This window comes from Cibotium barometz, chromosome 12, assembly GCF_041138505.1.
Source record: "Cibotium barometz isolate CiBa-2024 chromosome 12, ASM4113850v1, whole genome shotgun sequence".
NCBI lineage: Eukaryota > Viridiplantae > Streptophyta > Polypodiopsida > Cyatheales > Cibotiaceae > Cibotium > Cibotium barometz.
In genome coordinates, this window is record NC_141057.1 from 27,569,040 (window position 1) to 27,595,085 (window position 26,046).

At 45.9% G+C, this 26,046-nt stretch overlaps 1 protein-coding gene across 3 annotated transcripts in view; it reads right to left on the reverse strand.

Moving 5' to 3' along the window:
• Positions 1–25,614, reverse strand: part of LOC147633247 (calcium-dependent mitochondrial ATP-magnesium/phosphate carrier protein 3-like) — a 33,700-nt gene extending 8,086 nt beyond the window's left edge. The window contains exons 1-3 of one of the 3 annotated variants that reach the window (XM_086806282.1): positions 25,430–25,614; positions 25,198–25,319; positions 24,397–24,931 (exon numbers count right to left, since the gene is read on the reverse strand). In XM_086806282.1, the coding sequence (XP_086662408.1) occupies positions 24,397–24,859 (463 nt within the window). In that variant the 5' untranslated portion in view covers positions 24,860–24,931; positions 25,198–25,319; positions 25,430–25,614. The other 2 variants (XM_086806280.1, XM_086806281.1) reach the window with 2 other exon arrangements.
• Between the last annotated feature and the right edge of the window lie 432 nt (positions 25,615–26,046).

The window sequence follows — 26,046 nt, forward strand, 5'->3', positions numbered from 1 at the left end:
ATGTATCCTCATCTTTTGACCCATAGACATCACACCTACACAATAGTACCCAAAAGGGTATGGTGCCTCAAGTTTGACTATAGACTTGATGAGGATCTTGATGAGGATCTCAACATTGGGTTTGAAAGAACACACCGGTGGACTTAGTGTTTTACACTTCACGAAAACCTATAATGATACGGTTGGATCCACAAAGCATAAGTGTGCGCATTCATTAACCTCACATAAAATGACATGAAGCAAAAGAGCATGAGCCTCAACACCAAAAAGGAATCCAACTCCTTGCCTAAAAAGCAAAAGAAGGAGATCTCAAAGGTGGCCAAGGAACCCGCAAGGGCTAGCAACCTTTACTATAGGTGCGATCGTCTTGGACACCACACGCTAGATTGCACAATGCGACACTCTCTTCCAAGGGAGGTAAGATTCTCACTATTACGAAGATAACAGTTCTAGGTATATCTAATGATTTTTCTTACATAGAACTCTGCTTATTGAAATCGTCATGTGAAGGTTGTGATTTCCATGCTTTGTCTTTTGGTCCTCATGATTTCATGAACAATATTGGTTCTGTTAGCATGAATCATCTCCTAGTTGTGAGCCCCATCACTGAGTCAGTGGGGGACTTAGGAGCTCTAATTATTTTAGGAAGCATTGGCTATTTTTATTATGCATCTTAGGCACCTTTATGGGCTTTTTAGCATTATTTCCTTTTGTCCTCTTTTAAGGACCAGTCGGCCAGCTCCTAGAGGGGGTATATAAGTACCCCCATGATCTCACTCATAACCCATCACTTTCTTCTCCATCCACAGCACAAGCCCTACCCACAGAGTCACACACTACTCCACGCAGGGCTGTTGTACTTGCTTCATATATTGAGATATCTATCTTGTGTTTCTCTCATTCTCATTTTCTTGTCTCCGTACCACTTCCACATGCACTCTGACATGGTATCAGAGCACCAGGCATCTTTTCGGAGGATTTCATCGTGAAGAAGTTGCTGAATTTTGTGTTTTTCAGAGGCGGCCAGCATTGTCATCATCAAGGGGTGCTGCGTTTTCATCAAGGAGGCCTTTTTCAGCCCGGGCATCATCATCCGGACATTGGAGAGCTGCATTTTCTGCTTCCCGGTTGTTGGACAGATTTGGTGGCTGCGTTTTCTGCTGCTCCTCTTCTCTACAGCCCTAGGGGTTGCGTTTTTCAGCCCCTCCTCCCTCCCCTTTCTGTTGCCCTTTTCCTTGGTGCTTACCCAGCAGTTTCTTGGCTGCGTTTTTCAGCCTCCCACCCTCCCCTTCTGACAGCCCTTCCTCTTTCTTCAGCCACATCTTCCTCCTACTCTATGCTTTCCCTCATCGTCTAGGGTTTGCGTTTTCAAGTGTGGTTCTACCTTGAGAGAGAGAACACTTCATTCAGCTGCGTTTTTGTGGCTGATTTGCAGCCCTCTTCTTGGCTGCGTTTTTTTTTTTTTGACGCAGTAAGTACTCTTTACAGCATTCTATTGTGGGATCATGGCTGATGACATTGTGGAACAGCCCTTGCTTCAAGCACCATCAGTGCATATACCCATTCTTCCCAATATTCCCGAATCTTCAAAGCTGGATGGCACCAATTTTGACCTATGGAAGGTCAAGGCCATGTCTATTCTAGAGACATATGACCTTTGGGAGTTTGTCACCAACCCTATACTTCGGCCAAATACCTCAGCAGAGATGGCTACATCTCGTACCTTGCAAGAGGCGGCTTTATGGACCGATTCAATGCTCGAGCTAGATCCTTCATGAACTGCCAGGATGCGGTTCTCACCCATATCAAGTCTTATACCATGGCAGGATTCATCCAAAAAGGAGAAAAAGGGTGAAAAGGAGAAGACCAAGTCTAAGGTGGAGTGTGCCCATTGCAAGAAGACAGGGCATACTGTGGATCAATGCTACAAAAAGCACCCCAACCTTAGACCTTCATGGTGGAGAGAGAAGTCCAAAGCCAAAAATACAGGGTCTTCTACAGCCGCAACCGTGGAAGAGGGGGTATTCCTCACGATTACAAAGTTGGAGTCCAGCGAGACTGCATTGGCCTCTTCTGATTCTCGACCTTGGTATGTGGATAGTGGCGCTTCCAACCACATGACCTATCCGCACGATTGGCTTCAGAACCTTCATGACAAGTCCGGCCATGTCACTATTGGAGATAGGTCCACTATTCGAATACAAGGATCCGGCACTATTCCTCTCGTTCCAGATGGCAAAGGACACAGGTCAGATGTTGAGGTCCTTTATGTTCCGGATGGGATTTAACCTTTTGTCTGTGAGTTCTCTTACTAGGCGAGGTACCCGAGTCATCTTTGATAAGCATTCTGTCATCGAGGATCGTGATACAGGGCAGCCTCTATGGCAAGGAGTGCAGGAATGTGGCCTATACAAACTCACCGCTTTTATGGCCAAATCAGTAGCCGAGACAGGAGTTTTGTGGCATGCACGTTTTGGACATCTGCATTATGATGCTTTACGCCAAGCATTTCGTGAAAATATGGTAGAGGGGTTGCCAGATGTTGGAGCACGGCCCGATGTATGTGAGAGTTGCCTTAAGGGCAAGCAACATCGAGAGGCCTTTCCAAAGAAGGCCACCACGAGAGCCACTACCCCGTTGGAGCTTGTTCATTCGGATTTGTGCGGCGCCATGCGCACACCGTCAATGGGCAATGCCAATTACATGCTGCTATTTGTTGATGATTGTACCAGGTACACATGGGTCTATTTCTTGAAGACCAAGGATGAGACATTCAGCAAATTTTGTAATTGGAGGACATTGGTGGAGAAGCAGTCTGGACATTCTATCAAGACTTTGAGAGCCGATCTTGGTGGCGAGTTCACTTCAAATCAATTCAAGAACTATTGTGCTACTCATGGCATATAGATGGGGTTTGCCAATTCAGGGACACCGTCAGAGAATGGTGGTGGAGAGAAAGAACCGAACCATTGTGGAGATGGCGAGGACCATGCTGCAGCATAAGGGGTTTCCAAAGCCTCTTTGGGCCAAAGCGTTTGCTCCTACGGTTCATATTCGCAATCAGCCTCCTACAGTTGCTGTTCGCGGCGAGACTCCTTATGAAGCTTATTATGGTACGCGTCCTTCCGTCACTCATTTTTGAGTTTTTGGATCTGACGCTTTTGTACATGTGCCTAAGGCAGACAGGACGAAGTTGGACACCAAATCCAAGCACCTAGTGTTCGTTGGATATAGCACCATGACCAAAGGATACAAGCTCTATGACCCCGATACTCGGAAGGTGGAGATCAGTCGAGATATGGTCTTTGTCGAGACTACCCCTAGTCTCTCAGAGGGGGCTTCTTCTACTTCTTCGCACTTCGGAGACATTGACGAGGCAGCTCAACCTTTTGCTTCTCAGTCTTCGTCCATTCCAGCCATGTTGCCACGCATTCCTCCTCCCGCACCCATACCGAAGATAGCACCTATACCCTCTTATGAGAGGGCCCAAGAGGAGCATCAAGATGCAGAGGTCACTCAGGACCGCCCTACTAGGGCATGGCGTGTACCTAGATGGTTCTTTCAGACAGTCTGGGATCTTGGAGTTACCGAGCTTCCGGAGACCAGCCAAGATGGCTTGAGGAGATCCCAGAGACTTCAACAACAGGGTCAGACACATGTAGGGAATTTGAGTGTGAACTATGCACTCATGTCACGAGTTTTACAAGATAGTGAGCCGACTAGCATTGAGCAAGCTCTATCACAAGATGTTTGGAGGCATGCTATGGAGGCAGAGTTGGATTCCACTGAGCGGAATCAGACATGGGAGTTGGTCTCTCAGCCCACACGGTGGAAGCTGATTGGAGTCCGCTGGGTCTATAAGACCAAGACCAAGTATCGTTCAAATGGGAAATTGGATAAGCACAAAGCTCGTCTTGTTGCCAAGGGCTATGCCCAGAAGTCTGGCGTGGATTTTCAGGAAACCTTTGCACCTACGGCCAGGATGACCACCATTAGGACAGTGATTGCTCTCGTAGCTCATCATCATTGGCCCATTTATCAAATGGACGTAAAGTCTGCCTTCCTCAACGGAACTCTACAGGAGGAGGTCTATGTTGAGCAGCCCCCAGGATTCCTTATTCCAAGAGCAGAGGATATGGTCTACCATTTACGGAAGGTCTTATATGGTCTCAAGCAAGCACCCAGAGCATGGTACCAGCGTATTGATAGTTTTTTCATACAAACTCGTTTTCAGAGATCGGATTCAGATCCCAATCTCTACATCTACGAAGAAGGAGGGTTGGTTACTCTCATTATTCTTTATGTGCCACAGTGTGCATATTGCTCACACTAAGGAACAGCTTGGCTAGGAGTTTGAGATGACAAATCTTGGACTTCTTCATTTCTTCCTCGGCTTGGAGATCTTCCAGACTCGTGGTGGTATTTTTGTGTCTCAGCAAAGATATGTCTGTGAACTTTTAGAGACATTTGGCATGGCAGATTGCCGCCCCATTTCTCCCCCCATGGACCCAGAGCAGAAGCTGTCCTCGGAGGCAACTAGTGACTTTACAGATGGTTCTAGATACAGGACCTTGGTTGGGTCTCTCATTTGGCTCATTCATTCGAGACCTGACATTTCTTTTACAATGGGCATTCTCAGCTCATTCATGGCCACCCCTTTATTGGTGCATTGGCAGGCAGCACAACGGGTATTGCGATATTTGCAGGGTACTCGGTCCTATGGCATCATGTATACCCAAGGGATTACTCTTAAAGGATGGTCAGATTCTGATTGGGCTGGAGACGTCGACACGAGGAGATCGACATCTGGATTTTGCTTTACTCTTGGATCCGGAGCTATTTCATGGAGTTCTAAGAAGTAGCCTACGGTGGCATTGTCTTCTACAGAGGCTGAGTACCGAGCGGCGTCTGCAACTACTCAAGAGGTGGTTTGGCTTAGATGACTGCTTGCAGAGACCTTGATTTGTTGTGACAACCAGAGTTGCTTGGCAATTTCCAAGAACCCAGTATTCCATGCTCGGACGAAGCATATTGAGATACAGTATCATTTTGTTCGAGAGCAGATTATGGCACGAGAGATTCTCATTGAGTATTGTCCTTCCTAGGAAAATGCAGCGGATTTGTTTACAAAGGCCCTTCCATAGCCCTCCATGGTTCCTCACTTCAGCTCCTTAGGCTTTATGCCACACCCAGGATCTAAGAGGGGGTGTTAGCATGAATCATCTCCTAGTTGAGAGCCCCATCACTGAGACAGTGGGGGACTTAGGAGCTCTAATTATTTTAGGTATCATTGGCTATTTTTATTATGCATTTTAGGCACCTTTATGGACTTTCTAGCATTATTTCCTTTTGTCCTCTTTTAAGGACCAGTCGGCCAGCTCCTAGAGGGGGTATATAAGTAACCCCATGCTCTCACTCATAACCCATCACTTTCTTCTCCATCCACAGCACAGCCCTACCCACATAATCACACACTGCTCCACACAGGGCTGTTGTACTTGCTTCATATATTCAGATATCTATCTTGTGTTTCTCTCATTCTCATTTTCTTGTCTGCGTACCACTTCCGCATGCACTCTGACAGGTTCTCACCATGAAGCAAGCAGTGGAGCTTCCTCGTTTGTGTGCCATTTGCCTTCACCATCGCCTAGCTCCCTCTCTCTTGCTCAGCCCTCCGCCTAGTTTTGGCCCCCACTCCCGTCCTCCGCCTTTCTCCTCCACCCTCTTGAGCGACCGCCTTAGCCCTTCTTGCTCTACACTTCAACCCGCCTCTACCTTCGCCGACTCAAGCATGTTTTCGCCCCCCACCCACTCACCCCGCACCCTGATGCACCTTCCTCCTCCTCCTCCTCCCTGTTGAGATCCGGCCTTCCTCTCCTTCTAGTTTGCCACCGCCTCTTCTATTTGGCCCCCCTTTCTTTCCGCCAACCCCTCTTCCACATTGCTTTCAACACTTTCCTACACCCCCACCTAAGCCTTTTTGTCACCCGACACACAACAACGCATAGAGGTAGCATACAGATGGTGATTGTGATGGCTACGACACAAGGATTAGCTCTGATACCAAATAATAGCCTCCATTGAGCAAGGTGTCAAGTAGCTATGGGGGCGGGCAGAAGGACAGGGATGCCATCGTGGAGAGAGAGAGGTGGAAGTACACGAGAGAGTACAACAAGATTACAAGACTCAAAAAATGGATTTGATTGATGTATTTAGAATGAAGTACATGCCCTTGTTATATAGGCCTTTTTCATGCCAAACCATTTGACCTTTATTTAATGCATGCTTATCCACCCTCCTAAGAGGTGGTTCACATGCAGACACACATCTACACACTATCATCCTTTTAAGGGGCTGTTCACACACTATCACACACACATATAAGCTTCGACTCATCCCAACATCCCTCATCAGGTGTTTTAGCATTCAAGTTGTTTTGCTCTTTGGCGAGTGTTTGCATCTTTTGGTCTTCAAACCTCCACGAGGACTCCATGACAATTGCTTTGTCATCCCCAACCAAGGCCTCGGTCCCTTGCCTTTCCTTCTTAGAAACGGACCTCTAACTCCTCGCTTCGACAGTTGCGTCCCTAGAGGTCTCTACCTTGGTCTGCAAGATAGCACTTATCTCAGCAGCCCCTCGATGGTGATGCCCCCCCTCCCGTGTGCGCGCAAGTGAACCTTTCTTCCTCAGAGATCCCTCCTTATCCCCTGTTTCCCTGTGAGGACAAAAGAGACCAAAGGACCAAATACATGAAAGATCAAAGTAAAACACACAGCATGCAATGGTGATGTGTATATAAAAGATGAAGTCCAATACAGGAGCTCTATGTGAGACTCTGAATAAGCAGAGAGAGCTGATGTCCCATAAAACGCAGATAACAGAGCTGGAGTGACCCTGATGAAATCACTGATATAAGCATGATGCAAACGTTGAAGACAACCTGATGTAGACGATGAAGTCAGCCCTGGTGTGGACGATGAAGTCAAGCTTGATGTAGGCGGTGTAAACGCTGCTGTGAGCCTAATGTAGGCGGCCAGTCCAGCTACAGTAGGCGCTGTAGGTGAACCTGATGTAGGCGGCGAAAACGCTGATGTGAGGCTGATATAGGCGGCCAGTTCAACAGCAGTTAACACAGTAGATGAACCTGATGTAAGGCGGCGATAACACTGATGTGGGCCGTCCGTGTTCTGACAAGCAGGAGGTGGCGATGCACACAGTGAGGTGCAGTCCACGAAGTGTCCAACAGGCAATGAAAACACAGAAGAAGAAAACACAGCCTGAGGTGCAGGGCGCCAAAGTCCACGTGGGGTTGATGATTCACGCATGAACAAGGGGGGAGCCTCATATTTATATGAGGTATTAGTCGGCTAGCATAGGAGTCGGCCCCACCCCAAGCGGCCCCCACAGCCCCATCTCTTGCTCTGGCTCTCCCCACTTAGGCTCCCTCCACCCCGGCTTCATCGGAACCCCCTCCCCCCCTCCTCTTCCCTTCCACCTCGCCAGAGCACTCCCACTGCCCATGCCTAACCTGGAGAGAAGACAGCATGCTAGTTTGGTTCATTGCTTGATCCACCATTTCTCGCAACCGGTGGCGATGACCATCACTACCTCTCTCGTGCATGCTTCTCTCCCTCCAAAGTCCCCACCCCCAAAAAAGCCCCCTTCTCCCCCAAGTTTTGCAGCAGCCAATTGATTACGACGTCTTTTGATGCCTTCCTGTCGAGGGTGCGGGTATCTTCAAGGAGACAGTCCCATTTGCTTTCTATTCTAGAGTACGGTTCATCAATCCCTCTCGTAGGCAGATTTTTTTGTGCATGTGGTGATTTCAACATGTCAGAGTTGGTAGAGAACATCGTTGCCTCTCCGGTGCATGCTCTCCCTCCACAGTTGCCAGTCACGACCCCCCCCCCCCCCCAAGTTCTACGGCAACCAGTTCACTACAGCTTCTTCCAATGCCACCCTTTCGAGGGTGCGGGTATCTTCAAGGATATGGTGGCCCCCATTCACTTTCTATTCTAGAGTATGGTTCGTCACTCCCTCCCACCACAGGCAGATTTTTGGTGCATGGGTGGTGATTTTAACATGTTGAGTTGACAGAGGACAGACTTGGAGGTGGCATGGTTACAGTTTTAGGCATGGAGTACTCGCATTGGGAGGAGTTGATTCTGGCTTTGAGGGGACAAGACCCTTGGTATTTCCGGAGTTCGGACGCAACTGTCACCATTTGGACCCTTCACCAATCTTGACCAATGTTTCACACACTAAGCGGAACCAAGGTGTGAACGGGGATTTTCCACAGAAGAAAGCTGAAGCATTCACTGGCATGGTTTTGGCCTGAAAGATGGCCACACAACATGAGTAGCATGGGATTTCATTCATCAAAGTGACTTGTAATATTTATAAGTCGATGTATTCACACATCATTAAAGACAGGCTAGACATAATATTTTGCGCACGGATAGGTGGACAAAGGAGGCGCCTAGATGAAACTTGGGCATCAAGCCAGGAAAAGCAAAAAATTTGATATTTTTGGGCTAAAAATTGAAGTACAAGCCAAGGAAAGCATAAAGTTGATATTTTTGGGCTAAAACCTGGAGTACAAACCAAGAAAAGCTAAAAAGATGATATTTTTGGGCAAGCTCAGCTATTTTGGGCAAAAAGGGAAAAGTGCTGCAAATATAGCTAGTCGACTCTATTTAAGAAGGGATTGGGGCTGTTTTTGGAGATGTGTATCACTCTAGAACCTTCTCTCTCTCTCCTCTACTTGTCGACTTGCTCCATATCTCCTGCAAGACTAGCTGACTTGCTTCTTACCTTCTATAGAGCTGGTCGACTCCTTCCAGGACAGCCATAGAGCTGGTCAACTTCTGCTAGGGCGGCCTCATGGCTGGTCGCTTTCTCCTAGAGCTTGACAGGGCTAGTCCACTTGTTTATGGGCTGATTTATGGACTGTTTATGGAGCTGTTTTTGGGGCTGATTTGAGAGCTCTTTTGAGACTGTTTATGGCTCTGTTTTGGGGCTGATTTGGCGAGGAGTTCGGGGCCGTTTTTGGCTCCATACCGGGCTGTTTTATGGACAGTTTATGGGCTGATTCATGGGGCTGTTTTGAGACAGTTTTTCGGATGGCTTTTGGTGCTATGCTTGTATCTTGGCAGTGGAGCAAGAGATTTGCTGATGCTTTGTGGAAAATCCGGTGTTGTATGCACCCGCACCTTGGTATCTTGTAAAAGCTTGTGTGAATAAAGAAGTTCCTGCAGGGTCCGACTGTTCCCGCTCAGCGCGGTGTGATTACATTGTTTATGGTTCTTCCGCAGTGTTTTCATGCTCCGTCTGGTATTTGAAGTGTTGGTCTATTTGTTATTATTGTTCCGTGTTTTCTCCCCAACTTGTGACAGCAACCCCGGGAGCCTATGCTTCTCGAGATATGACAAGAGGAGTACAGGCCCTGACCTTTCCAGATTAGACCGGTTTTATGTGGATGAGTGGACTTGTGGACGAGGTGGCATGATTGGTATTCTAGCAAGCACTACTTTCTCTGATCATGCACCCATCATTCTATCCCTAGAGGACCCATGGCGGCATGATAGACCTTTGAGCCCCCGAAACCAAACAGATGTTAGAATTTGTGCATTTCAGTGTATTTGGGGAATGCCTATTTATGGGTTTTATGTCATTTTCTCCTGATAGTAGGTCGTGAGATGCTATTAGCTAGCTCTACAGCAGTCAGCCAGCTTCCTTTGCATCACTATAAAAGGGGGCCTCCCACTTGGTACATAACAGGATGTTCATTGTCAGATGTCTCTCTCCTTTGCTCTCCCTCTCTCCTATGTTTTGCTTCCGCATTGTGCAACTTTATCCATAGCCTCATTCAAGATTCCGAGATTTGCAGCAAGATAGAGGAAATTTGGGAGAGTAGATTTTCACACTAGTTCAACCGTAGGAGCTTTGGACACAAGACTTGGAGAGATCAACAGTTTATTGCAGGATGCTGCATAGAGCAAACTGGCTAGCTTCCGATAGCATGAGAGGAGCATCCGTCGAAGCCTAGCCTCCATGCAACGGCTTTAGGAGAGTACCCCGGACAACCCATGGATTGAGGCCCAATTGGCAACAACCCATACGGAGCTTAGTTCCATCGAGGGGCGGAGGGTGGAGTACAGATACCATGCCCTTTTGGACCCAAGCAGGAGACAGGGGATTTCTTTGAGATTCCAATCCCCCACAGGCCGAAGGATGGTATTCGCAGATTACAAGGCTAGGATGGATCCATAGTTGCGGATCCCTCCCAAGTGCGAGCCATTGCCACAGATTTTCTCCTATCACAAGTGCCCCCTTATCCTCTCAGGTAATGGACGTGCGTGAGCGGGTCTAGCGGCACACGAGAGAGGTGGTCCCTCTCGCTCTCCGGACTTTCTTGTTGACACCCTTCACTGCAAAGGAGCTTGCAGAGCCTCTGATGGCACTCCTCGAGACAAATGCCCGAGAGAAGATGGGCTTCCAATTTCCTTGTTTCTTCAGCATTGGGATCTCATGGAAGGCGGCTTCAAAGCCTTCAATGAGATTAGTGAGAAGGATGGGGGACTTGCCCTACGTGTCTCTTATCTCCATATTTCTACAGTGCTAGCTCCAACTCCATCCACTTATCATTGGACTCCAGGATCCAACCAAAGATGGGAGATTTGTAGCAGTATTGTTGCGTGGCACATTTGGAGAGCCAGATGTGGCGAGGCCATCGAGGGCACCCTCACCCTGCCAGTGGAGTCCATCCAGAGCATCTCGCTTGATATCATCCATACCCTCCGACAATGGGGAAAGCTTCAAAGTGGCCCAGAGGCATGCAGAAGCACCACGAGGCCTTCGTGAGAATCTGGCATCACCGTCTCTTTCTCACTGACAGTGGTAGTGAGCCCACTTGGCACTCTAGACCACCTGTGGTTGTTCTCCCCTCCCCCCCATTGTATGAGGTAGCCTTCTTGTTAAGTGCACACTTGTGCCATGGCTAATTGTCAAATTCCCACGAATCTCCTCGTAGAGCGATCCTGAAACATGACTCGAAACCTGCAAAACAAAGCCAAACAACGTGAAGGGGATGCAGGCCTGACTCACCACCCAACCATTGATAGAATGTGCAGTGGAAGAAGGGAAAGTGGAAACACAGAAGAGAGAGAGAGAGAGAGAGAGAGAGAGAGATGGAGAGGAAACACAGGTGAGAACCTGCTCTCAATATCATCACCAAAAGGAATACATCTCCTGAGCAAGAGGGGAGAACCTCGTATGTGAGGGACTGCAGCTAGACAAGCTAGGCAAGCAATGCTAAGTAGTGAAATATGAGGGAGGCATGCCAGCTATATACACCTATACATGAAGGCAGCCGACTAGAGCTATAATACCTACTCGAATGGGAAAATACCCAAGACTCCATGAAATGGGAAAAAATATGGGAAAATATATGTGAGGGGTGACCAGCCCCTCAGACTAACATGGTCAGCCCTAGAGGCTAAAATAGGACACCAAATAGGAAGCCAGCAAGTAGGCGATGATATCTAACACCCCCTCTCAGTACCGGATGCTGAGCAAACTCCAAGAAGCCATAGACGCCGTCCTCGATCAAAGATAAAAGACTGCAGAAACAGGTACCAAGAAAGCTCCACAAGCAATCTCCTCAGCAACTCAGCTACAAAAGTAACAGAACAAGCTGCCAGGTACACCGCTCCTCTGGAAGAAAACAACCATATAGGCTATGACGTGCTGCTCCAAATAATGGTTCCAAACCCAAGTGTAAGAACACTCCCCGAAGTCAAATGTCGCGTATCCACACTGGAGAAGGTATGAATAACCTCATAGCCAACCAAGATCAGATCCTGTATATAGCCAATCCTGGGAGAAGCAAATTGCTCCTCACTGGAACCTCAAAAGAAAGAGTCAATCTGCTCCAACTCTGTGCCAAGAGTAGCCAAATGCTATACAAAAGCATCCTCTGAAAAGGTCGACATCGCAAGATGTAAAGACTCTGTAGAAAAGATGGGGTCCATTGCTTGAAGTCCATAACATGAGTTGCCCAATGCTGTACATAAGTACACACCACTGAGGTGGGCACCGCAAGATGAAAGGACTCCACATCCCCCTCTAAAAAAAGATATCGTCGGATTGATATCAGCCCAACCTGATTCTGATCCAAATCCAAAAAACTCTGTAAGTACCACTGTGCCCCAGGCACGGTTAGCAACCACAGATCCAAAGCATCCCACTGGGTCCAAAAAACCATCCTCCAAAACAACAAGCCTGCAGAACTGGCAGGAGAAGGGGCATCCTCGGAAGCATCACAAAGAGATGCAGAGAGAGACTCCTCACAATGAGGAAGGGAAGCAAGAATATAAACTGCAGCGGTAACAAAGTCCTCAAAAGCATTACAGATAGCAGAAGACTGTTCCAAAAGTAGAATCAGATCCCAAGAATCAACAACAAATAAAGGATCACACCGCAAAGGGAAAAACACCCTCCTTGTTCTGCAAATACTGCAAAGAACACAAGCTCGGACAAAATAAACTCTACTCAAGATCTCTGAAAAGATCACTGCTCTCCTCCAGAAAATTGTAAACTCCTATCATAGAAGAAAGTCTCCACATATACAAAACAGCTCTCGAAACTGATCCTCAAGTAAAGCAGCTGGAGATAGACCCCCTCTGAGTGTAGAAACCTCCTGTGGGAAGAAAAACACAGCCAAAACACTGCTATCCAGCAAAAATAGCACTCCACCGCCAACATAAGGCAAGGAACATGTAGAAACCGGGAAACCGTGTAGGCCAGGAACAAAACACAGGTATAGATGTGTAATATGCACTGGAAGTCTTTGTATTGGATGATCCTGTCACACAAATGCTCACACCGTCTTCTGTATGCTGAGTTTCGTGAGTTTAACAATCCACTTTAATACTTCAAACTTTAAAGAGACGAGAGAGAGATATATGAGAACTGTACACCGGATTGGGTCCCAAATTACCCACTGAAGGGCCCCCTATCCCGATAACGAGATAGTATTTGCTTTATTACTTTAGAGAGAATGACTATGGACTATAGATAAGCCAAACGCAAGATCTCGGAGGATCGGAAGCCTGGCTGAACTGTACACGGCTGTAGAAACACCTCAATGAACTGATCTCGAGCCTATGCACCCTTCCCAAGGGCATGAGGAAGGGCTGCACACCTGAGGCTGAGAAAGGACTGCGGTGGACTGTTCTAAGCTATGTAACTATGCTGTAAATGCTTATGAATGATATGTTGCCTTCACCAGATGACTGTAGCATGTATGGATGATGCACAGAAGGCGGGGTACTGCTGTAGAACTGATGCTGGACTGAAAACGCAGGCTGGTCTGGACTGAACTGCAGCCGGCTCTGATCTGTGCAGAAACGCAGGTATGTATGCTGTTCTGGGGCCTGAGAAGGGGCTGAATGCAGGTGCCTATGGACTGTATGCTGCGCCAAGGTCTGCAAGGGCTGAATGAACTGCTGAACTGCTGTATAAGCCTGCTGATGTGCTGCGTTAAACTGCAGGGGACTGATTGAAGCAAAACGCAAGCTCCAGAAGGGCTGGGATTAGTCTAGGCTGAAGGCGGGGAATGCTCCTAATGCTGCGGATGAAGGCGCCTAGCTTTCTGAAGACTGAATGGTAGAACTAAGCCCTATGCAAGCCTATTTATACTAACTAGGGGGCTGGTCAAGTTAGCTAGTCATTTATTTAATAAAGTTTATATTTATAAATGACATTAAATGAAACCGGCCTTCAAAACTTGACGGGCGGTGGAACAAACACTCGCACACAAAACACTTCATCACCCATGGGAACCTGGAAAAGAATAACAAACAGGGGGGGGCTAGAGTGCTCCTGCAAATAGTACAAGGACACCGATTGGCCCCAAAATGCAATGGCGCCCCTTGTGGTATTTCTTTACTTGATCAAATTTGAGTACAAAGTACAACTTGTCGAATCCTTTAGCAATAGGATTCCTTTTAGCTTTTCACCCAGGACTTTCCAAATAAGAACTCTCGCTAATACAGCAAAGCATTCCAAAGAGAAGGCACACCTATACAACACCTCCTTGCTTTTCTCCATCTCAACCATGGATCCCACAAACCCTTTCCCAAACAGCAGTAGGACAATACCAAACCACATGTCCTTCCTATAGTCACAGCTTGCATGCAACCTCGAGAAAACTAGAACCTGTTCACATGAATTCAAAATCATGCTTTCCACATGAAACCAAAGACCTGTATCTGATAAACCATAGACCTGTATCTGATAAACCATAGGTCTGTATCCTCGTTACCAAAGTCCTGTTTTCTTCTCGAAAAACCAATGCCCTGTTTCTATGACAGATAAATCCACATATGCACCATCCAATCACGGTGCCAAAAACCCATAGACCCGCTTCCATTATGCTGGTCTAAGCCTGTCCAATCTGGCTGTGGAGATGCCTCAGCGATGCAGTATGCTCCATGCTGCAGAAAACCTGCCCGCCTGGCTGTCACATACAAGTAACCTGCTCCACGACCACCAGTACCTGGCCAAATTCACTGATGTGTGCCCATCCTCTGCACCGCCTTCCCACACCTCCAAGGAGATCGTGGGCACGTGGCTACATAAGTGGCAAGTTCACTTTCAGTTTCATCCATATGATGATGGAAAAAGGATCCAGTTAGCAGCAGGTTTCTTGTCCGGCAAAGCTTTGCTTTGGTGGAAGGAACTCAACCCTAAGCCAACGACTTGGGCACAATTTGAAGATATCTTCAAGAAAGAATTCCTCAAGAAAGAGGATGACTATGATGTTGTTGCCCGGTTTTCAGCTTTGACCATGACCTCGCAGCACCTCACTTATGAGGCCTACCTCCAGAAGTTTCGTGACTTGCAGATGAAAGCTACAAAGATGGATCCCACTACTTTGTTGGGGTTTTTCGTAGCTGGTTTACCCGACTCGTACCGATTACAAGTTAAAAATAACAAATGTAAAACTTTGGATGAGGCCATTCATTCAACTAGTATCTATGATGATACGATGGTCTCTTCCAAGTCGAAACCCATTACCGAGCAGGGGAACAAGCATAAAAGAAAGTTCTCCGCACCTATGGCTAACACGTCAGAGGGAAAGTCTTCGGACCAACCTTCGAAGAATTCAAGTTCGACACCAGCGAAGAAGAAACGACTCCTTAGGGCTCTGAAGCTCAAGAAGGAAGGACGTTTTATCTGCGAAGAAAAAGAACACATGCGTAATGAGTGCCCGAAGCAAAAGGGTACCAAGTCAAACGCGGGACCCAAGCCAAAGGCAGCTAACCAGTTGTCTTTGACAGGTAAGTCAATTGCTGTACTTTCTCGCCCTAGTACTTGTTCTGATTGTCTGTTCAATTCTAAGGTATTTGGCATGCATGATCTTCTCCGAGTATATGGAGAAGTGAATGGCCATAAGATTCACATTCTTTTAGACCCTGGCAGTTCGCAGAACTTTGTTAACTACAAACTTGTGCAGAAATTGAGTCTTGATACGACACTCAGCGACCATACCTATGAGATACGTCTACCTGCGGGAAGACAAGTTTGGGATCGCAAGGTGGAGATGCTTCCAATCCAGATTCAGGACTACAAAGATATTCTGGAATGCTATGTCATGCATCTGGACAATGTAGACTTGTTATTAGGGATTGAGTGGTTTAAGACTCTTGACGTCCAGATAGATTAGTCTAGTCATATTTTTTCTTTTCAGCATAGGGACACCAAGTATAGTATTTTAGGTGATTGTATTCATCCCTCTCAGGGACCTCTTGTAAATACAATTGATTTTGGAAATATAATGAATTCTTCTTTGTATACCGCTTTCCATTGTGTATTGATTCCACTTTCTTCTTTTCTCATCCCTTCCTTGGATGTGAATGAATTAAGTGTGTTTGAAAGCAAAGAATTACAGAAGATACTTGATTCGTTTCAAGATATATTTCCTAAGGAATTGCCATCGGGTTTACCACCTGAACGGACAGTAGATCATCGTATTGACTTGATCCCTGGTGCTCATCCTGTCAGTATTCCACCTTATCGGATGAGCCAAGTTGAGGAAGATGAGTTGGCTAAACAACTCGAAGATTATTTGAGGATCGGCCAGATCCGTCCAAGTAAATCACCTTGGGGTGCACCTGTGTTGCTTAGGAGAAAGAAGGACAATACCTGGAGAATGTGTATAGATTACAAAAGATTGAACAAGCTGACTATTAAGAACCGTTATCCTCTCCCTAGATCAGATGACCTGATTGACCGGTTAGCAGGAACGAAATATTTCACGAAGATAGATTTGCGTACTGGCTATCACCAGATACGTATTCATGAAAGGCATGTCGAAAGAACCGCCTTTCGGACTAGGTATGGCCATTACGAGTTTCTCGTATTATCTTTTGGGTTAACCAATGCTCCAGCCACTTTCCAGCAAATGATGAACGATATTTTTCGTGAACATTTGGGAAAATTTGTGGTGGTGTTCCTCGATGATATTTTGATGTATAGTCGTACTCTTGAGGATCATGTCAGACACCTCACGATTGTCTTATCTATTTTAAGACAGAATCGACTATATGCTAAGTTAAGTAAATGTGAGTTCTTTATGACCGACATCATTTACTTGGAACACAAGATCACTAGAGATGGATTGAGCATTAACTATGACCGAGTTCAGAAGGTTTTGGACTGGCCTATACCACGAACAATGAAACAACTTCGTTCTTTTCGCGGTTTTGTTGTTTTTTCGAGTAAGGAAAGCTCGTTGGGCAGAGTTATTGCAAGATTTTGATTTTGAGATCCGTTATCGGAAAGGGTCCATGAATAGTATTGTAGATACGCTTAGTCGGATTAGAGAGGTGAATACTTTGTCGTTCACCGAGATTTCTACCGACTTATTTCAGTCATTGAGAGGGCTTTGCAAGACTGATAGTTATTTTGGTCCATTTTGGCAGAAGATCCAGGACGGGAGCTCATTGATTGACCAAGACTCGATGACTGAGCAGTCTACTATTCAGGCTGCAGGAGGCCAGTGGATGATTCGGAATGGTTTACTATTCCGTAATGACAAAATTTGTGTACCACAGATCCCGGACATTAGGTCCAAGATTTTGAGGGAGTGTCACGACGACCCTTTTGCTGGACACCCTGGGGTACACAGGACACTATCATTAGTGAAACACACTTTTTATTGGCCGAAGATGAAAGGATATGTAGAAGATTATATTCTCAAGTGTCAAATTTGTCAGGCAAATAAAGCTGAACGCTTTAGACAGGCTGGGTTGTTGCATCCTTTGCAAATCCCAGGTAATAAATGGGAAAGTATTTCCATGGATTTTATTACCGGATTGCCAAGAGCACATCAAGGCCACGATTCTATTTGGGTTGTGGTAGATCGCTTGACAAAAATGGCTAGATTTTTACCGACCCGGAAGACTATTACAGCTACACAATTAGCTCGCCAGTTTATCGAGCAATTGTTTAGACTGTACGGGTTACCGCAGGACATAGTCAGTGATAGGGACTCTAAGTTTACAAGTGATTTTTGGAAACTTGTTTTTGAGAAGTTGGAAACAACTTTGAATTTGAGTTCCTCAGATCATCCTCAATCTGATGGCCAGTCTGAAAGAGTGAATCAGATTTTGGAGGATATGCTTCGAGCACATGTATCCAAAAGACAGAGTTCATTTGAGGATTATCTTCCTACGTTAGAATTTGCTTATAACAGTACTAAGCATACGAGTACAGGTTTTAGTCCTTTCATGCTTATGTATGGTTTTCAACCAAGATCACCTGTTACAGTAGGATTCTCAGGACTTCAGCATGATGCAGTACGTAATTTTTTGCAAGATATGCAGGAAATGTTACAAGTTGTAAAGAAATCTATTAGAAGTGCTCAAGACCGAGACAGGTTTTATTCTAATAGACATCGTTCACCGAGAGAGTTCTCTGAAGGAACGATGGTGTATTTGCGAGTTCCGAAAGATTCCGAGACTTTACGGACAGGTAGATCTTCGAAATTATCCCCTAGATACTGTGGACCATTTCGTGTTACATGACGGATTGGTTTAGTTGCATATGAATTGGATTTGCCTTCTCATGTGAAAGTTCATCCTGTATTTCATGTCAGTAGACTTAAGGAAGTACTAGGTGGAGCAGATCAGTTAGTTACTCCTCAAGAAATTATAGATGTCGAGGACATGACATTTGTTCCGGCATGAACCTGAAAAGATTCTTGGATTTCGTGACCGACGATTGCGTAATACGCTTATCACACGGAATACAAGATCAAGTGGAAGAATCGTGTTGAGGAGGACGCTACATGGGAGACATTGACTACTCTTCAAAGAGATTACCCTGGCTTTTTAGTGAGCTCAGGAGTGAGCTCTTAGAGGAAGGGGAGTATGTCATGTGCACAGTGTGTATCTACCGTGTGCTATACGCATGCAAGACTAGTTTCGAGGCTTGGGAAAGCTTGGAACTAGGCAGGCTGATTGACGGGCTGAGTTAGGGAAATACTAACAGGCGGGCACCCAAGTATGGATGGGTGGGCGGCCAAGTGTGGACGCCCGATGACCGGCCAAGAGCCTATAAAAGGGTGGCCAAGGTTAGTCATTGTATATAGAGAGTCTCGCGAGTTTGTGAGAGCTCTATGGTCTTGGAGCCTGGATCTAGTGCAGACGTGCACCTGCTTTGTGCAGCCGAGGCCGGCAGCAATCTCGAGGCCCGCGAGGGCAGCTTCGTGGCAGTATGGGACGTCGCGAGGAGGAGATTGATCGGTACGTCATCCTAGTTAGCTCAGCTCATGGCTCGGTGGGGACAGCCAAGACTGTGGGCTTGCCCACGACTGTCATGATTGGGAGGTGAGTCAGGCCTGCACCCCCTTGCTTGTTTGTGTTTGCAGGATTCGAGTTTCGAACCAAGATCGATCACGAGGGGATCCATGGGGATTTGACACATGCTATTTGTTTTACTCTGATCTTTCATATATTTGGTCCTTTGGTCTCTTTTGTCCTCACAGTAGCATCCAGCATCTAGCATGTATAAGAGACCAGAGGTCACCCCTTTGGGGTTGACCAAGGGCCTAGATCATGTACAGACATACAATCACTTATTTGTACCATATGAATAAAGAAAACCCTGACACCAACTCTCTCTCTTCTTCTTCTCTCTCCTCTGTCTTAATCATGTTTATTCAGCATCTTGTTCTTAATCAGACTTAGGACTGTGGATCAGTACAGCAAAGCTTCCGCGCATACAACATTGAATAAAGAAAACCTTGACACCAACTATCTCTCTCTTCTTCTCTCTCCTCTGTCTTAATCATGTTTATTCAGCATCTTGTTCTTAATCAAGCTTAGGTTCTAATCTAATTCTTTATATGTTGCCCTTCACAAGATTTGCCCGCACGTCTTGCACATGACATGCCCCACTAAACTTGATGACAAGATTCCAACTTCTGTTCTTGGATGACCGACATCATCCCATCGTCTATTCACGGAGTCCCAAACCTATCATCCTTCCCTTCCTAGCAACCTTTTCATTGAAAACCCGGCCCAATCTCCAAATCCAACTGTAAAAATATGATGAAGATCTGTGCATCTATTCCATCCTGTCCCCTTTCCCTTTATGCCCTATCCCTGAACACTTTCTCTGTTCTTCTTTTCCTGAGTATTGAGTCTGGCACTCTCACTCCACCCCTTGGAGGATCATCCTCCCTTGGAACCATTGCCTGAAAGCCTTTCCTGGTGTGCCCCAAGTGGCACCCAACTCACAGGACTACCATTCCCCTTGGGTCTTGTGGAACACCACCAACCAACCTCCTGGGAACTTCTTCCATGTCCTGTGTTCCACCACCAAAAGATGAAGACACGAGCGATGGTTTCATCCATGCGTGCTGCAGTAAGGATGGGTGGGACATGGGCAAGAACAATATCTTAGAACCAGCCTAAAGCTCTAATACCAATGTCACATGCGGAAGCACTGGGGGTCTTCTTTCAGACCTAAACACCATCCTGAAACAACCTGATGTAAAACTCAAGCAAGAGAGATGGAGAGAAGAGAGAGAGAGAGAGCTGAGTATTCAATATATTCTATAGTACAAAAAGGTGTACAAAATCTTGGCCAGCCATCGGCTCCCCCATCAAAAGGTGGAAACACCTTATCTATAATCTAACCTATAACCCACCCTGTTGAAGGGCTGAAGCCTGAAGGATCTATACAATGAGCAAACAATGTCTTAAATATGCGCTTGGAAATCCTAGTGGACTGGCCGACCTGCTCTCGGCCAAGTCCTAGACAAGTCTTTCTACTTTTGTTGCTGCAGCCGACAGGTCTTAATCACTTCATGCACTAGCCGATAGCCTCACAATTCCTCCACTAGGCTTCCCTACCCACACCAACAGTATAAGCTCCAAAATCAGGTTCTAATCTGGTTCTTTATCTATTGCCCTTCACGGATTAGCCTACACGTCTTGCACATGACAATGGCAATGCACACTGCAGTAGTGCCACCAATGAGCTGGGCAGACGTGGCTTTTTGCCACTATCTCCGCCGTTAATGGAAATGGAAACAGCAAGCTGGTGGCCCTGAAGAGGCAACTAGTGACTCTGAGGTGCCAACTAGTGGCTTTAAGGTGGCAGCAGATGGCTCTCAGGCAATGGTGCCTAGCTCTCGGGCGGCGGTGAAAACCACGCAAAGGGGCAACTAGAGTACAAGAGTACAGAAGGTTTTGATATCAGATGTTAGGTAATAGGGTTTAATCACAAGTGGTTAACAAGAGTGACTAACAGGAGGGCACGAGATGAACTCAAAGACTAGCCATTCTCAATGATTATAAGAATGGTCCTTTTATAGGAGAGACCCCTCTTTACAAGGTGCATACATATGCTACCACCACATGCCACATGTCAAATTATAATGCACAGTGTCCGTAAGAGGTGTCATAAAAATCTGCATGTCACGTGCACACAAGAAAGCAAGCTAATATGGGCGGCTAAGGTTATTATTAACAAATCCATGTGTGCTCGAAATTATAACGGCAATGGACACTATATAAGTGAGACATGGGTTATTGTCATACCCTCACTATTGGTCAAAGTTCAACCAAGACTCTCGCTACGTGAGTAGCAACGCGCAGATTGGCATGCCAAAGGACTGGCACTGATCTGTAGGAGTCAAACCTTAGCCCCTGGCTTGCGGGTGGTTCGAAGCACAAAACTTATGGTTGGGAGGTGAGCTAGTCTACACCCCTCTTAGGGGGTTTGTACTCATCACTCGAGCTTTGCGTTTAGGAGATCCCCACAAATAGGAGTGTTTTGGCCATCACTTTGCTCTTATAAGCATCAAGAAGCTAGCCGACAACATATACCCAAACGCGGGCATCATCAAGGCTGGCCGACAAAAATATTCAGGATTTATCAGCATTTTATGTGGGTTGTGGGCAGAAGAACTAGCCGACAGCAGATAGACTGGCCAACTTGTGATTATGGAGCCCTATAAATAGACTAGGCCCAAACATGGTCATAAGCATTTGATCCCCATTCTTGGGGTGGGTGATAGTCAGTCCATAGAGGTCTTAGGTATCCCCTTTTGGAAGGCCAAAGGCCATGGAAGTTGATTAGTCAAAGATGTCTTTTTGTATCATAGTAATATACTGAATACGCAGCTCACCTCTCTCCCCTCTATCTATTCATTGTGTTAAGCATCATCAATGCTCCTAATCAGTAGGCTTAGGACTGGATCAAGTACAGTAAGGCTTCCCCATGCAACGTCATTATGAGAAGAGGTAGTTGGTAAGCCAGTAATAAAATCCATTGAAATATCTTCCCATGGACCTTTGGGAATAGGTAGGGGCATTAAAAGACCAAAGGGTTTACCACCATGATGGCGTTTAATTCTTTGACAAACAATACATTCAGACACAAATTTTGCAATGTCATGTTTCATGTCAGGCCAAAAGAAATATTCTTTACATGCAGCTAATGTGGATTGAATTCCTCTATGTCCCATATATGCAGGAGCATGCATCGCAGTTATTGCTAGTTCTCTAAATGGTGCAATGATGCAAAGTCTCTTTTGAAAGAACAAAAATCCATTTGCATAAGAATAATCATTTAATTGCAAATAATTGTTAGCATGTATGGCATTCCATGTAGGTGAAAAATCAGGATCATCAGCATATGAGTCAATCATAGTGTCAAAAGATCTCGCACACATTCAAAGCTCAGCCATCTAAGCACTAAGCTGTCACAAAAAAGGTGCACAGATCCATGGAAGAATGCAACCAGAGTAGCATTTATGTGGTGGTCGGCAACAGGCAAAGCCAGAGGAAAGCATTCCCTAGGAGTTGTGTGCTCATAGGAGCATACCATTGGCTCTCATATCAGTTCCAAAGGTGGAGCATCAGGCATGATCATTCTCAGCAGGAGACCGTAGCTGTGTTAAGGGAAAGGGATTGCATGCATGGGGACAATTTGGAACAGATGCACAATTCTCAAACCAGACTTGGCGTGGAATCAAAGGAGTGACAGGGTTTTCAGTAAAAGTATCAGAAGTCAAGCAGTCAAAATAAAGCGTCACTAGTCCAGGAAGGAAGGAGTGCAAGGAAAAGCAGTGGCTGCCTTGTCTTCCTACATGAAGAGCAAAGTCAAACTCCCGCTTCCCGTCACCTCTGCACCATGCATACTCCCTTCTCTTGCCCGAGAATCAAAAGGAAAAAAAAAACTTCTTGAATAGTTATCACCCTCCATCATCATCTCCTATGAGATGTGACGTTCTGGCCAATCAACGAGAGCTCTTGAGAATCAACCACACATGCCTCAGAACAACATTCACAAGAACTGAACGAATGCCCCATAGCTCTCCTTTTGACACAGCCTCAGCTCTGATACCAACTGTTAAGCCCTTGCATAGCATATTCGATCAACCTGCACCCAATGGCCAAACACACGGACACATAAACATGAATACCACACAGGGAAAGCAGCTGGGGGAATCACCACCCAAGCATAGATCCACTACTCTGGATGACCCCTACACATTGAAGAGTTGGACAGATAAAACACTAGAGTAAAAGGCCACCTTATCTCTGAAACATCTTGCAGTCAAACCACCACCAAGCCACCCATACCACATACAATTCCAGCCTACAAAGCTCGGCAATCCATGACCTGCCTCATGGGCTAGTCTAGATCTAGACCAACAGACAGTTGACTCAACACACTGCTTTATGCACAGCCACGCCTCCTATATAGGCCCCAGGCCCTATTAATAACCCTGATGTTACAGGAGTTTTTAATTGACTCTCAGAATAGCCCATAGCTAACCATTGTTACACTCCCGTGGCTCATAGTGTATTAGCCATAGCCCAAGCCGCCACATAACAGCTAGATCAAAAATATAAGGATAAAAACTATTGGATACTGCTGATAGCCAATGGCAGTAAATGGTACTGCAGTATGTCAAGGCCTCACAAGATTAAAGCCACCGCAGGACTTTCCCTAGCAAGAGAGAGCACCACCTTACAATCAAAAAATGGTCCTTTGTTCAGATGTGCCCCTCCAGTCCTCCTATCACTTGCTTCTCCAGCTCGGCATTGTCCACGAAAGTTACAAATGAACGATATGATGAGAGTGTCTATCTCTCTCTGGCTCAAGCGTACTGTGCTCCTTGATCCCAACCTCATCCATGTTACACAGGGCAACATTAAACCTCTTAATCTTCCATTTTTTAACACCTTTATCACTCCTTCAATGTGGGACCTGTAATGACACTTGCAGCTAGTCCATGGAGATCCTTAGTCCCATACAAGTCCCTCCATATCCTGGCATCTAGGTAAACCACTGACCTCTCCATAAACTGATTCTGGACTAGAGTGTCTCCAATTGTATCCATGTCCCACAGATGTATATCATTCAAATGTCCTCTATGATGTCCCTGTTCAGTTCTGAACTGGGACATGCATGAAACTGTTAGAAACACTAACTGAGTAGCAAGGAATATATAGAGAGGCCATGTGTTGTCATCCATCTCAGGGATCCCGCATACCAACTGTTGTCACCCTTCTAATGCAACTGCATGAATGGAGAGGCCAACCATGGGAGCTTTGTCTCACGGCTAGCCCTCTTTTGTGTCTCCCAACAGGTGTACTTTGTATCTACCATTGGGCTGCAAATTCTGCTCAAAAAAAATACCTTTTACACAAACTATTTCATGAACTTCAAGCACTGGTTTATACAACCTTAGATGCAGTGATAACAAAATGCAGAGCTTGAGAAAAAACCTCTTAACTATGCTGCAACTTAACCCACTTAATTGCTGTTATTACTCAGTTGAAGCCAAGAGCTAGATGTTGGAAAACCTGAATGTTGTAGTGCAGCCCGGAGCTCCTCGGGCAGAATGCATCCATTATGCTTGACATCAATCTCCCTGAATATACCGTAGAGTTCAAGCTCTTTGTCATCCATGTATCGATGAAACTCATCGAAATCCACACAGCCATCGTGGTTGGCATCACATACATCCAACAAATCCTTGGCATACTTGTACTGGGATGGAATGGCAAGAGCTTTAAACCCTTCTTCTATGTCTGAATGATCCAAGTAACCCTTGTGAGAAGTGTCGAAGAAGTCGAAAAGGTTGCGAATGCGATGATCTCTCTCTTCTTGAGTTTCTTGAAGGGCTAACAGAACTTCAGATAAGGTGACTGGGCTAGATCTAGGGACAGGGTTGCAGACAGGGCGAGCTTTGGTTCTGCCTGTTGATTCTATTTCTGCTAGTGAAACTCTCCGTCTAGTAGCATTGCTTCCGCTACCTGCTGTCATTTCTCACTCGGACTGCACAGCTCTAGACCCAGAATGCTCACAAGTGTAACTAGATGGATCCCCGAGCTAACCCTGACCCAGAGTAACGATTAAAGGATCAACAATCAGGCACTGATTCTTACTCTGATTGCAAGGGCACTCGCAAATCCTAACTCTACACGGAAAGACCCAGAATGCTCACAAGTGTAACTAAATGGATCCTCGAGCTAACCCTGACCCTGAGTATTGATTAAAAGGATCAACAATCAGGCACTGATTCTTACTCTGATTGCAAGGGCACTCGCAAACCCTAACTCTACACAGAATATTCAAACAAAACTGATCACGGCTTCATGTACCTGCTCAAGAAGAGCTCACCCTATCAATGGCGCGGCAATTCCCTACATGATAGGAGAAACAAAACCTAACCTGCCATTGCCATCGCTGCATTCTGCTTCAGAGTCATACGTCCATATAGGGCCTGCACAGAAATAGAAACAACATCATCCGATCAGTACGGGGATTCGCACAGAGAGAGACACACGCGCGTACACACACACACAGAGAGAGAGAGAGAGAGAGAGGGACTACCTGTTACTGTGCAGTCTCCGTTCTAGCTGAAAAGGAGGGGAGGGGGGGCATTGACATTAAAGCAATGGCCATGCATGCCACACATGGGTAAAGGGGGATCGCACACAGATAGCGATTTGATTGGTGACCGAAAATTTGTGGAAAACAGGGAGAGGGGACCATGAAGCCAGGTGTTGCTGTTTTACTAGCTAACTCATGACTTATGTTACCTCGCCTAGATTTATCTACAAAAAGGCAGACGAGAGAGAGAGAAGAGGGGTAGAGAGAGAGTGTGTTTTTTTAATGTTGTAGGAACAAACTCAAGAGATCGCAAACTACCTAAGTGAGATTCGAATACAAGATGTGTTGAATATCTGTAAGACTCTTCTTTCCAACTTTTGAGGTGTAAAGGAGTAAGAACCTCCCCTTCTGTTCTTGTAATTATTCCTCTCTCTGAAATAGAAGAAAGATCTTGTTTTACCCTGTTTTGGCCTAGAGAAAGAAAATGTCTAGAAAGAGGTAATTCAATATTGAGATATTTTTGGATAAACAAATTCTTCAAATATCAAAAATATATTTTCCTGAAACAGAAGTGCAAAATAAATTCTCCAAAGTGCATTAGGAATCAATTAAAAATG